General features: G+C 45.1%; 1 protein-coding gene across 1 annotated transcript in view; it reads left to right on the forward strand.

The window, feature by feature from the left end:
- The window catches only part of Myo1e (myosin IE), a 190,727-nt gene that overhangs the window by 141,483 nt on the left and 35,957 nt on the right, over window positions 1-13,287 (forward strand). The window contains exons 17-19 of the mRNA XM_021206176.2: window positions 2,116-2,222; window positions 8,224-8,322; window positions 11,080-11,224. Coding sequence (XP_021061835.1) covers window positions 2,116-2,222; window positions 8,224-8,322; window positions 11,080-11,224 — 351 coding nt within the window. The remainder of the gene's footprint in view (window positions 1-2,115; window positions 2,223-8,223; window positions 8,323-11,079; window positions 11,225-13,287) is intronic.

Below are 13,287 nucleotides of genomic sequence, written 5' to 3' on the forward strand. Positions count from 1 at the left end.
GAGAGAGAGAGAGAGAGAGAGAGAGAGAGAGAGAGAGAGAGAGAGAGAGAAAGAAGAAAGAAAGAAAAAAGAAAGGGAAAGAGAAAGAAAATAGGGAACTGAGTGTGGTGGCATTAGGATGCAGAGGTGGCATTAGGATGCAGAGGCGGGTAGATCTCTGTGATTTGAGGCCAGCCTGGCCTGCTTGGTAAGTTGGATAGTTGGGGTTACATGGCTACATACAGAGACCTTGTTTCAAAAGAAGGAGGAAAAAGTTAGGGCTAGAGAAATGGCTTAGCAGTTAAGGGCACTGGCTAGGAGACCCAGGTTTGATTCTCAGTACCTACATGTTAGGTGACTCACAATCAGCCTTAACTCTGGGAAACCCAACACCTTTTTCTGACTGCCCGGGGCACCATGCATGCATATAGTACATATACGGACATGCATGCAACACACTCAATACAAATAAAAGAAATTTTAAAAACAGTGTAAAGCTTTGATCAGAGAGACTGCAGCCCCTCTCTGACGTCACCTGACATGTAGCAAAGATCGTCAGATTTGTTTCCAAATGTAACTTCATCAGCAAAGAAGATAAGGGCGATTTCCTTTGTGGTCAGAGGCCTTGCAAGGCATAACCTCTATACCTCTGTCCTCAATTTCAGGCAGTGCAAAGAATGCTGTCTTCTGCACGTTTACACAAGAGCTCCATTCAGCGAGAAACATCTTGCTTTGACTTTACCCATCAGTTTCCTGGGGGTTTCAGATTCCCCGAGAGCCTGAAAGCAGAGAAGCCCTAATTGAGAGCGGGTTGTCTCATGTCAGCAGAGCTGACTGGGAATGGCTCTCTAGTTTCCTGGCAGGCCTTCCCACTGTTTTCTTTGAGAGGTTTTCCTCTCTGCGTGCTGACTGGCTTGGAAGGAGGGTTTGCCTAAGTGGGGCATCGTGGACCCCCAGGGTGTGCTCAGCTGTGTGGCAGGGCTGCTGACGTGAGCTCTACTCCTGTTTCTTCCACGTGGGCAATTCTCATGATCTGAAATAATCTCAGGCAGTCCCAGCTTTAGTTATGTGCCTTTTTCTGCTTGAATTAAGTCCTGCTCTGGGTACCCAGGGCATAGTTAATGATAGATGATTTTTATACGGAGTCACTTTGCTGTGTGAAGATGTAAGTTATGTCCCACAAGGAAGCTGCAGAGAGCCTGCAGGTTTGTAAAGGGACAAATCAAGGGGGTACTGAATAAAATGGCATGTAAGACATTCCTGAATTAGATTTTTTAATATAAATTTTCTTTGTTTGGCTATGAATTCACATCATTTTATTTAGTGTGGGGGGGGGTGGGTGCCTATAGATCCCTTAGATTTGGAGTTATAGGCAGTTGTGTTGGTGCTTGGAACTGAATTAAGGTCCTCTGGAAGAGCAGCAAGTTCTCTTAACTGCAGAGCCATTTCCCCAACCTCTCTCATTTTAATTAAGAGATTCTTCATAGATGGCACTAACAGGAAAGATATTTGAAATTTTATCCATACTTATAATTTCTAACAAACAGACAGACAGACAAACAAACAAACAAAACATTATCAAGAACCAGGCATGGTAGTACATGACTATAATTCCAGCACTTGGTATGCTGAGGCAGGAGAATCAGGACACCAAGGTCGTCTTTGGCTAGGTAGTGAATTAGAGGATAGCCTAGGAAGCCTGAGATCCTAGGCCCATGCGTGTGTGTGTGTGTGTGTGTGTGTGTGCGCACACACACACACACACACACACACACACTAATGAAAGTGTATTTATAGTGATCTCAGTTAGTACAAATTGAAGTTAATTTGTCGATTATGGCATTATTCCAGATGAAATGATCACATGTGAGGATTTTCTGTTTTATTTATAGATATAGATATACAACCTAAAATGCCTAATTGTTTTCAGTGTTCAAATTTGTAACTCCTGAGTATGATAAAGATCATCATGAAAGTCAACAGAACCTTGAAGCTGTTCTGGGCACCCGGCTCAGGTGCAATGAGGCTCAGTGACATTTGTTTCTGGCCACGTGGTCCATGCTGGGTTCTGCAGGGTTTCTTTGGAAGCTGGTCTGCCATACAGTTATCTCTAACTGTTATTATTCTTCCCACCAGAAACAAGCCAACGACCTCGTGAGCACCCTGATGAAATGTACACCCCACTACATTCGCTGCATAAAACCAAACGAAACCAAGAAACCTAAAGACTGGGAGGAGAGCAGGTAAGTTATAGGGGAAATGCGGAGGGTGAGGCCAGCTGCGGTGGGCCGAGCCTCAGGTGAACCAACCAATGGTATAGGAGGAGGCATGCGTGCTTCATACTTCCTGTCTCTGATATTTCTTGAGAGCATCTGGGTAATATTTCACCTCGTCTTGTCTTTCCTTAATTTGCTAGCCATATCATTCCATTCAGAATGAATTTACGATGTTGATCTGAGCTAGTCTGGTGGCAAGTGTTAGAACATGCCTTAGTTCCGGAAGAGTCCCTATGGTTTTATTGTTTGAGGCTCTCTTTAGACGTACAGTGTGTAGCCTATGTGGGATTCTTAGCTTGGGGTTACAAGGGAAGGCCGGGGGAGTGGGGCAAGAGTGATCTGCCTGCCAGACACTGTATGTAGCCCCTGACAAACCTCAGCTGGCTCGATGTCTTGAGCACCCCAGAGAGGAGCAGCATGGAGGAGGGATGAGGCTAAAGGAGATGGATGGACAGAGAGGGCTCAGGTGCCCTAGTGCCTTAAGAAGCCTGTATCACTCTTCTGCCTGCAAGGGCGTTTGGGGAGTGACCCATGCAAGGTTAAGTGAGCTGAACAGCTGTGAACATGTTCACTGAGGAGGTAAGATTTGCCCCCAGGGGCTCGAGAGAAGATTCTCCAGTTTACAGCACTTGTTCTTGCAAAGGACCCAGGTTTGATTCCCAGCTCCCATATGGTGGCTCACAACCATCCATAATCTGTTTCAAGGGCTCTGACTCCCTCTTCCAACCTCTGCAGGCACCAGGCATGCACATGATGCATGTATACATGCAGCCAAAACAGCCGTACACAAAATAAAAATTAAAATATATTTTTTTTAAAGAATATTTGTCTCCAGTTGGAAAATCCAGGGACTGTTCCTCTAAGGCCTGATCTTACTGTCCCCTGGGAGTATGGGAAGAAGAACTGGGGGGAGAGGGAATGATAACTATGGAGGATACCCAGTATTATCACCACATCACCAGGCTAGGTATGAACCCTACCAGGGTGCAGTGTTCCTATCTGAGAGGAAGGAAGACTGAATTTTGTCAGGTGTCAAGTGACTAAGCCAAAGGTCACAATGGGGAAGACCAGGCTTAGAGGTGACAACTGCAGAGGACATCCTCTGAGACACATTCAGGTGTGAGTCCTTTCCTGTGCTGCCTACAAGCCCCATTCTGAGCAATGACAGATGGATGGTCTGATACTTGAGCCTCTATAGATGGGGAAAAACAGATAGCAAGGAACAAAAGAAACACCCATCAAGGTTAGATGTCGCTGTCTGAAGGTGTGCTTTCATTCTTAATAGTGGATGTGCTGATATGTGGCCAAGTGGGTAGATTGTCTAGAATGTGTGAAGCCCTGGCGAGGCTTTGATTCCAAGCACTATATAAACCAGGCATGGTGTTGCCACCACGGCTATAGCGGCTGCTGGTTTTGTTTCCTTTGATACAGTGTCTTACTGCGTAGCCCTGGATAGACTGGACTCACTATGTAAACCAGGCTGGCCTTAAACTCCCAGAGACTCACCTGCCTCTGCCTTCCAAGCTCTGGAACACTTGGATTAAAAGCGTGTACAGCCACGCCCAGCCTAGCTTATTTCAAACTTCTTATTTTAGTTTCTGGGGACCAAGCTGTGGCTCTCATGGTTACAAGGCAAGCACTTTACTATAAGAGCCATTTCCCCAGACCAAAAGTGACATGGGGATGCCAAATCCAGAACTAGACTGGGATTCAGAACTGTGTCCTGCAGCTACCTGTTAGCAACTGATTTGTGTGGGCCACATCCACATTGCCAGCTTCTGGCTCATTTAAACACAGCGTCTAGGACATAATGTCTTCCAGTGAGATCTCTTTCCCATGGTCTGCTCTGTCTCTAACATGTACTGATGTGTGAACAGCCCATCCACTCACATGTACAACTACATGGGCTCATGCACACAGAAGGGTGGTGTCATGGGCAACAAAAGTACTATTATGGGATACCTACTTCCGCCCTTTCTCTGTTTTAAGCTCTCCCACTTTCCCCACCTCTTTCCAATAAATGAAAGCATTTCACTTGCGCCTACAGATGGCTCAGTGGTTAGAGCACATGCTACTCTTGCAGAGGACCCAGGTTTGGTTCCCAACACCCACACCATGCACTGTGCAACCATCTCTAACTCCAACTCCAGGGATCCAACACCTTTGGCCTCTCTAAGCACCTGCACTCACTTGCATGTGCCCACATTGCACACACGCTTGTGCGCACACACACACACACATGTACACAAAATAAAAAAATAATAAATCAAGAAAAATAAAACCTTATTTGTCTTACAAATAAAGTACCACTCCCCAACCTCGAGTAAATAGTCCTGCTAACTGGTCGTCTTGTAAAGACACTGTGCAGTAGCTTCTGCTTGGACCTTCCCCAACACTGATGCTTCCAGTACACGAAGTCCACCTTGATGTGGGCAGGCGTGGTGGCTCAGTCTGTTCAACTGCTTGCCTTGTAAACATGAAGACCTGAGTTTGATTTCCACTACCTAGGTAAACATTCTGAGCATAGTGGTATGTGCTTGCAATCCCAGAACTGGAGAGCAGAGGCAGGTAGATCCCTGGGGCTCGCTGGGCAACCCACCTAGCACAATTGGTGAGCTCCAAGCCAGTGAGGAACACTGTCTCAAAGGAGGTGGGTGGCGTTCCTGAGGATGAACCCCAAGGTTGATTGATAGAGTGATATGTACAACCTGTGAGAACTCTCCCTCCCCTCCCTCCTCTCTCCTTCCTCCCCTCCCCCTTTCCCTCTCTTTTCAACATGATTCACCGGAATACCAGAAAACAAAAATATGTTACAATCTTTATAGGATTTCACAGTGGTGCTTTTCACACTGTGGCCTCCTCTTCCTCCTCCCTCTCCTTCTCCTCTTTATCCCCCCTCCCATGACCATCAGCTGAATTTCAGCAAGAACACAGTAAGCATCCACATGTGGTATAAGAAGGCGCAGGGTGAGAGCTGACAGAGCTGCTTCACATTTCCAGCGGGGCGGCTCCCCCATCGCTTTAATCACAGATGGCTTCGCTCCCTTGTGAGTTTGGAGGGCTGAGCCCCTGGTGGGGATTACACACTCAATTGACATTCTTGGTGGAGAGGGTTACTCGGTCCACAAGTTTATGAGGTATGGGGTTTTTCTTTTCCTGTTGAAATGTGGCTTCTGGCGAAGTGGCTGGCCTTTGGTTCTCAGGCTGTTCTCAGGCTGTGGCCTGCTTGAGTGAGTAAGAGCCTGGATGAGTGAGGACAGGCATGGTGGTGACTTCGCCCACAGGGCCTGACTCCTCCCACAGGGTGCAAATGGTGTCCGAGGGGAACAGCTGGACTGTGACCATCCAATGCCTACCAACCGTGATGGGTCAGAGAAGCAACTTGGGTCCTTGGTGCTTCAAAATTCTTTTATACCTCACAAGATTTGCTAGATTGTCACACAGCAGAAAAATTATGTAAGAAATTTCCTAAACCTTGATGCCATTTCAGGGAAATCTAACTTGACTCAGGCCTGAGAGAGGGCCACCTGCACGGTCTGGCATTAAGATGGCACTTTAGATCCCGACACCCACACAAGCTGGGCCGATTGGTGTCCGTCTATAACACTGGCATGATAGCGCTGAGGAGGCAGCTCCTAGGGGCTGGAGAGATGGCTCACTTACTGCTCTTCCAGAGGACCAGTGTGCAGTGCCCAGCATCCATGCTGTGTGCTCACAGCTGCTCCAGAGGGACCAATAAATAGCAAGCTCCAGATCCAGTGAGAGACCCTGTCTTAAAACTAAGGTGAATCATAGACTGAGAGCAGCGTCCCAGTATTAACCCCTGGCCTCTTCCTCAGGATGGACAAGTCTATAGCTTGTGGGTGCTCTCCCACGTGTCGAGGTCAGAAGACAACCTGTGGGAGTCTCAGAAATCGAACAGGTCATCAGGCTTGGCAGGAGGTGCCTCTCTATGCTGAGCCATCTCACCAGCCTGAGAAGAAATGTCTTCACAGAGGGAATCTTTGTCCCTGTATGGTTCATGGGCCAGGCCTGTGAGTGGTAAATCAGTGTGTGATGTGTCCCCTACCTGAGCCTCAGAGAGGAGCCAGTGTTTGTGAAGAGGGCATTGAAAACAGCAGACATCAGAAGTAGGCACCTCAGCAGTTACAGCTCTTACTGCCCTTGCAGAGGACCCAGGTTCAATCACCAACACCCAGTTACGGGAGCTCTCATGCCCTCTTCTGTCTTCCTCAGGTACTGTATACACACAGTGCCCATACAAACACATGTGTTTTTTTTGTTTGTTTGTTTTTTTAAAGATAAATGGGCACTTCTGCATTTTTTTTCCTTATTAGCAAAAAGGAGACAATAGTGAGTTTGTATTTGGAGAAAGGGGAAAGAAAATTATTTTTCCAAATAAGATTTTAAGGTGTCTCTGCTTCTAATCAAGGGAAATGTACACAGTAAATATTATTTTTTCTATCATGTAAAGACTGTAAAAGTTGTTTGTCCTGGGGCTGGAGAGATGGATGTGTGATCAAAGTACTTCTTGCTGTGTAAGCAGAAGAACTGGAGTTCAGCTCCCCGAAGCCAGAATAAATGCCATGTGGATGTGGCAGCCTGTTTGTAATTGCGGCCTAGGAAGGCAGAGACAGGGAATTCCCAAGAGCAAGCTGGCTAGAGAGACTAGGCATGTCCATAGGCTCTGGGGTTTAGTAAGAGACCTGCATGGGTCTCACACACACACACACACACACACACACACACACACACACGAAAATGGAAAAAGGAAGAAGAGTTGACCTAAAGGAGTCTACTCTTATGGCTCAGAGGAAAAACTCTATACTGCAGGCCAGATTTGAAGAAGATGCATGAAAGCCTAGGTTAGAAATGCACGGCTAGGAATGAGCCATCACAACAGACGGTTCAGACTGTTAATCATCCCCACTGCAGAGATGGGCTGGGTCTGCACTGCAAGATATCTGGCTGAAGCTGGATCCTTGGAAACAGGGTGGATCTCCATTATTCCTTCAAACAAACAAACAAACAAACAAACAAACAAACTAGTAGCTTCAAAGAGACAGAGATAGGTGGGTCTGTGTGAGCTCAAGGCCAGCCAGAGCTATGCAGTCTCATATATATCGTGTCTATATATATATATATATATATATATATATATATATATATATATATATATTCTAGACCATTCTTAACTTGGTCATTTGAAAAATCCTAGAAATGTTGTCTCGTTGAGTCCAGAATCAATATTAAAGTTTAATGATAAAAAAAGCCCCAATAGCACTTGATTTAACATATTCTTTATTTTGTTGAAAAAAAAAAACAATAATTTTGTTTATAATTCAAATGTCAAATTATGGAGCTTTATTTTTATTTTTGTCCATTATTTTTAGTGTCTACATTTATTTGTTTATTCAAAGGGAGGTACACATGAGGGCCAGGTCACATGGATGGAAGGCAAAGGACAACTTGTCTTGTTTCTCTACCATGTGGGTTCCATAGATGGAACTCAAGTTGTCAGGCTCAAAGGCAACCACCTTTACCTGCTGAGCCCTCTCACCAGCCTTGGCTGTTATTTTGAGCCAGGATCTCACTGTAATATCTAGGATGGCCTTGAACTTCTGCTCGATGGGTTGGATCATCTCGCCTCCACCTCTCACATAGCTAGGATTATAGGCACTGTCTTCGTGCCTGACTTTGGGTTTTTGTTTTACTGGAGATCTGTTAAATAGATGTGTGATGTCCTCTTGTATCACTGCAGTAGTTCATCATAGTTTTCAGTTACTAGCATACAGTTCAAGAGTTCAGCTTGAACACTATTACAGCCTTGTGAAAATGCTCCCTGCAGCTTGGTGGTAGCCGTTGTGGTGGGGCTGCGGAGTGGAGGGAGGGTAGATAGGGAGGAAGCTGTCCAGGTGATAAGGTGACAGCGTCTTCCAGTAACCTTCATATTCTGTCTTCTTTTTAGAGTGAAGCATCAAGTGGAGTACCTGGGCCTCAAAGAAAACATCCGAGTGAGAAGAGCTGGTTATGCTTATCGGCGTGTCTTCCAGAAGTTTCTACAGAGGTATCCAATCAGTTAACACTGAACTCTAGATTTTGTGTGTGTGTGTCAATATGAGCTTATTTATCCATTTAAACACATATCAAACAGATTTCAGTGTAGCCACAGACACAGGCATCCATTATGCAACTAATTTTAGAGTACTTTATTGCTCTGAAGAGAAGTCCTGCTTCCCATAGTCGGTCACACTCTGGAAGCAGTCACCCACCTACTTTCTGTCACTGTCAATTGCCTGAGTCACATATATGTCCTCCTGACTGGCTGCTCTCACAGAGTCATCAGTAGTATAATATCCCTGTGTCTCACACTTCTTTATTGGTGAATAATATGCTATTGTATGGATATACCATGTTTTACCTATCCATTCATCAGTTGATAAATATTGTTGCCTCCATTTGGGGGCCACCATGAATAATGGTGTGTGACAGTTCTGTTCTAGGCCTTGGAGAGGACATATGTTCCAGATCTCCAGGATGTAGACCTAAAAGTGGGAAGGCTGAGTCATATGGTAACTCCGTGTTTAACTCTTGGAGTTACCGCCAGGCTCTTTTCCCAAGTGGGTGCACCATGTTGTTTCTGCACCCACAGAATCTGAGGGTTCCATTTTATCCCAGTCTGTGTCAACATATGCTAATATCTGACTAACCTTGCTAGTGGGTGTGAAGTGGCAAATCACTGGTTTTGATTTGCATTTCCCAGATGGCAAAGGATATTCAAAACTTTTCATGAGCTTATTGGCCATTTGTATTTCCTCTTTAGAGAAATGTTCTCATTCTTTGACCTTCTTTTTTGGGGGTGGGGGTTGGCTTTTATGAAAGATATATTATAGAATGTGTCACAGAGTTAGTAACCTATCTGGTTCAAGGATTTATGTCACGACATGGAAGGAGTAAGACTGGACCTGACCAGATGGATTAATAGTCTGAAAACAACTGCAAGAAAATATTTAGCCTACCTAAAAAATAGTCTAGGGCATTTAATTTCAAATACTTTGTGGAATCCATGTTTAGTGTATCCCGATGTAGTCTGTGTTATCCTGGGCCTTGCTGTATCAATGAAACTGACCTTGAACTCACAAAGATCCTCCTGTCTCTGCCTCTGCCTCCCAGTACACTGGGATGAAGTGCATGGGTCGCTAGGCTTGGCTTATGTTTAGACTGATTTTTATATTCTCCTGAGAGTGTGTGTGACAGGACTGTGTTTACGTGGTTTCACTCTGTGTTACGTGTTTTAAAAATGATAAATTTAGAGTTCTTAAGATATAAAGTCATTCTAATTTCCTCGATCCTTCTGAGGAATTGTTCTGTGTGTTTAATTTCCCTTAAGAAATAGGATATTGAAAATACCAACTCAGTTGGTAGAGTGTTTGCCTAGAACGGAGGGAGCCTAGGTTCAGTTGCCAGCATTGCATAAAGCCAGGCTTGGTGAGGGCTAGAGAGATGGCTCAACAGTTAAGAACAGCACTCGCTGTTCTTACAGAGGACCCAAGTTCAGTTCCCATCACCCATAGCGACCTCTTATAGTTAACTGTAACTCCTGTCCTAGGGATCCAAATGCTCTTTTTTGACCTCCTAGGTTACCAGGCACACAGGTAAACACATACATATGTGCAAGAAAATTACTCATGCATACTTTTAAAAAATATGTTAAACAATATTAATAAAAAAATCTTTTTAAAAGGTATAATTAGTTACAAAAAAAGAAAAGGAAACAAAACAAAACCAAGACTGGGCATAGAGCAGTAGAGCTCTTGGCTGGCTTGCACAGTCCTGGGTTAAGTCCCTAGTACCACAAAAGAAAAAAAAATTAAATTTAAAGGAAATAAAATATTGGGGCTGGAGGGATGGCTCAGAGGTTAAGAGGTTAAGAGCACTGACTATTTATTCCAGAGGTCCTGAGTTCAATTCCCAATAACCACACGGTGGCTTGTAACCATCTGTAATGAGATCTGGTGCCTTCTTCTGGTGTGAAGACATACATGCTGGCAGAATGCTGTATACATAGTAAATAAATCTTTTAAAAATGAGGAGGAGGAGGAAAAAAAGGAAGAAAATCTCTGTAGGCTGAGGCTCAGAGGTTAAAAGCACCCACTGTTCTACCAGAGTTCAAATCCCAGAACCCAGCTTCAGCTCTCAGGGCTCTGACACAGACGCAATTGGACCTGTTGAGCTACCTGTCCATCCACCCTCTCCACCACACTGTTTTATAAAACGTGATCTCTGGTTGGCCTCCCGCTGACCAAGTAAGCTCTGCTGGCCAATCACTCCTAGACCCTTCTGTTTCCTCTTCCCCACATTAGGATCACAAGTGTGCGCCACTATGCCAAGCCTTTTCATAGATTCACGTGACAAACATTTCACCAACTGAGCCATCTCTGTAGCCCAGCTGGGTAAAACTATTTGTGCTGTTACACGCACTGAAATCTGAACAGACTAGGTTTAAGAAGAAAAATAACAACATTTTGCTTTGACTGAATAATTTCATGGGAACCTTTAGATATCAAGGGAAAAGGAAAGTGGGTTTTCACCAGGGCAGGAACACAGAAACACCAGGATAGGGAGGGAGGAGGGGACAGCCATACTGTAACAGTTAGCCCAGGAGTGGAAGACCTTTCTAGTCATGGCGATTCATCACCAGTCATTGAGTGGAGTTGAGGGGACCTAGGTGCACAGTGACACATTTGCCTTCAAGGCCCGTCCTGCCCCACCAAGTGCCCAGGATACACCATAAGCAAGCCCTCTCTCCCTCTCACCCTCACAGGTATGCCATTCTGACCAAAGCTACCTGGCCTGTGTGGAGAGGAGAGGAGAAACAAGGGGTCCTCCATCTTCTGCAGTCTGTCAACATGGACAGCGACCAGTTCCAGCTTGGGAGGAGTAAAGTGTTCATCAAAGCCCCAGAGTCTGTGAGTACCACCTGTGGTGCCACGCCTCTCTTCCCATCATGCCTCTGCCTGCCACACCTCTCTTCCCATCATGCCTCTGCCTGCCACGCCTCTCTTCTCATCATCCCTCTGCCAGCTGCAGCGCCACATAGCCCAGTGCTGGTGCTTCTCTGCCTCATGCTTTTCATGGCCTTTTTCCGGGACAACCTGTCCCCTCCACATCTCCTCGCCTTCTCCACCAACCTGACTTGCTTGTCTCATGGCATTCAGTTATTTGATAAAATATCACCCTATAGAATGGCTTCCTGTCTTCTTCCCCCTCTACAAGGGCAAAGGCCCAGACTGGTTAAGTTGCTTATATGTAACAAAAGCCTCTGACAGAAGCTGCCCAAAGTTTCTGTTTTATTTACTTGTCTCGTTACGACAACAAAATACCTGTTAAGCACCCTAAAGAAGGAACCCGTTAGTTTGGCTCCAAGTTCCAGGGGATATGGTTCACTGTGGAAGCCATGTTATGGTGATAGGAGCTTGAGGCAGCTAGACACACAGTATCCGGTCAAAAAGCCAGGAGCCATGTATGCTGGGTCTTACCTTTCTTTTCCTTTTTTATGTCATCTGACACTTGAATCCATGAAATGGTATCCCTCACATGTAGGGTGGGTCTTCCCATCTCTATTAACCTACATAATTCCACTTAGACATGCCCAGAGATTTGTTTCCATGGCTACTAGAAATCCCATCAAATCAACTAGGTTAACGATCATCTCAGTTAGGAGTATTGTAAGCCTCAAAGGGACTTGTTTGTGCTATAAGAGAAGCTCAGGCTACTGTGTCCTCGACTGGGTTACACCAAACAGGCCAGTTACACATGGGGAATTCCAGGAAAGAATCTGGGAGACCAAGAACAGCTGGGGAAGACTGTCAAGGAACAATGAGACAAGAGAAATGTTTATACTGTAGTACCCAGACACCATGGAGACAGCTATGCATTCACATTTACACTTTATGAAGTTACCAGTCTACAGGAGAATCGTGTAGATTCTCCTATTCGACTTTCTCTATCTGATGCGGATGTGGGCAGTGGGATCCTAGGGACTGTCTCCATGTGAAGGGGAACCCAACAAAGCCCTAAGTAAATCTGCCCCACTTAGCGCTGGGGCTGTAGAGTAAGGACATTGCTTTTTAAGTTGGAAACATTACTGGAACTGAAGTTTGACATCACCTTATTTTCTTTCCTGTTGCTGTGATAAAATCCCCCAACGAAAGCAGCTTCAGGAAGAAAGGCTTCATTGAGTTCACAGTCCAGCATTGCTAGAAATTCAAGGGAGCAGGAACTAAAAGCAGCTGCTAGTCACACAATATCCACAGTCAATAGCAGAGGGCAATGAATTAGTGCATGCATGCCTGTGGTAAGCTTACTTTTTCTACTCTAATACAGTCCAGGATCTCCTGCCAGGAAGTGGTGATGCCCATAGTAGACAGTTCTTCCCATTTCAATTAGGATAATCAAGATATATCTGCCCCAGAGACGCTAATAGGGACAACCTTGTCTAAATCCCACTTTTAAGACTCCCTCTCCAGATGATTCTAGACTATGTTCTGCTGACAAAACTAACCCCTGTAGGCATCATCATTTGTTGAGGTTCCCATAGCCATCACGAAAGTCCATTTCAAGGATGAGTGGTGGAAGAGCCAAGGGATGTAACTCAGTTGATGGAGGACTGGTTTAGCCCACACAGCCCCGAGTTACACCCACAGCACCACATAAGATGGGTGTGTGGCGCAAACCTATAATTGAGTGGTAGAGGCAGGAAGATCCGATCTTCAAGGTCGGCCTCACTTATATAGTGAACTTGAGGCCAGCTTGGGTTTCATGAGATCCTGTTGATTTTTGTTGTTGTTGTTGTTATGTTTTTTTTAAAAAAAGAAATGAACTAACTACAGAGTTAGTTCCAGGAGAGCCAGGGAGAGAGAGGGGAGGAGGGAGAAGAAGAAAAAGAAAGAAAGAAAGAAAGAAAGAAAGAAAGAAAGAAAGAAAGAAAGAAAGAAAGAAAGAAAGAAAGGGGAGGGGAGGGGAGGGGAGG

This window comes from Mus pahari, chromosome 10, assembly GCF_900095145.1.
Source record: "Mus pahari chromosome 10, PAHARI_EIJ_v1.1, whole genome shotgun sequence".
NCBI classification, from domain to species: domain Eukaryota; kingdom Metazoa; phylum Chordata; class Mammalia; order Rodentia; family Muridae; genus Mus; species Mus pahari.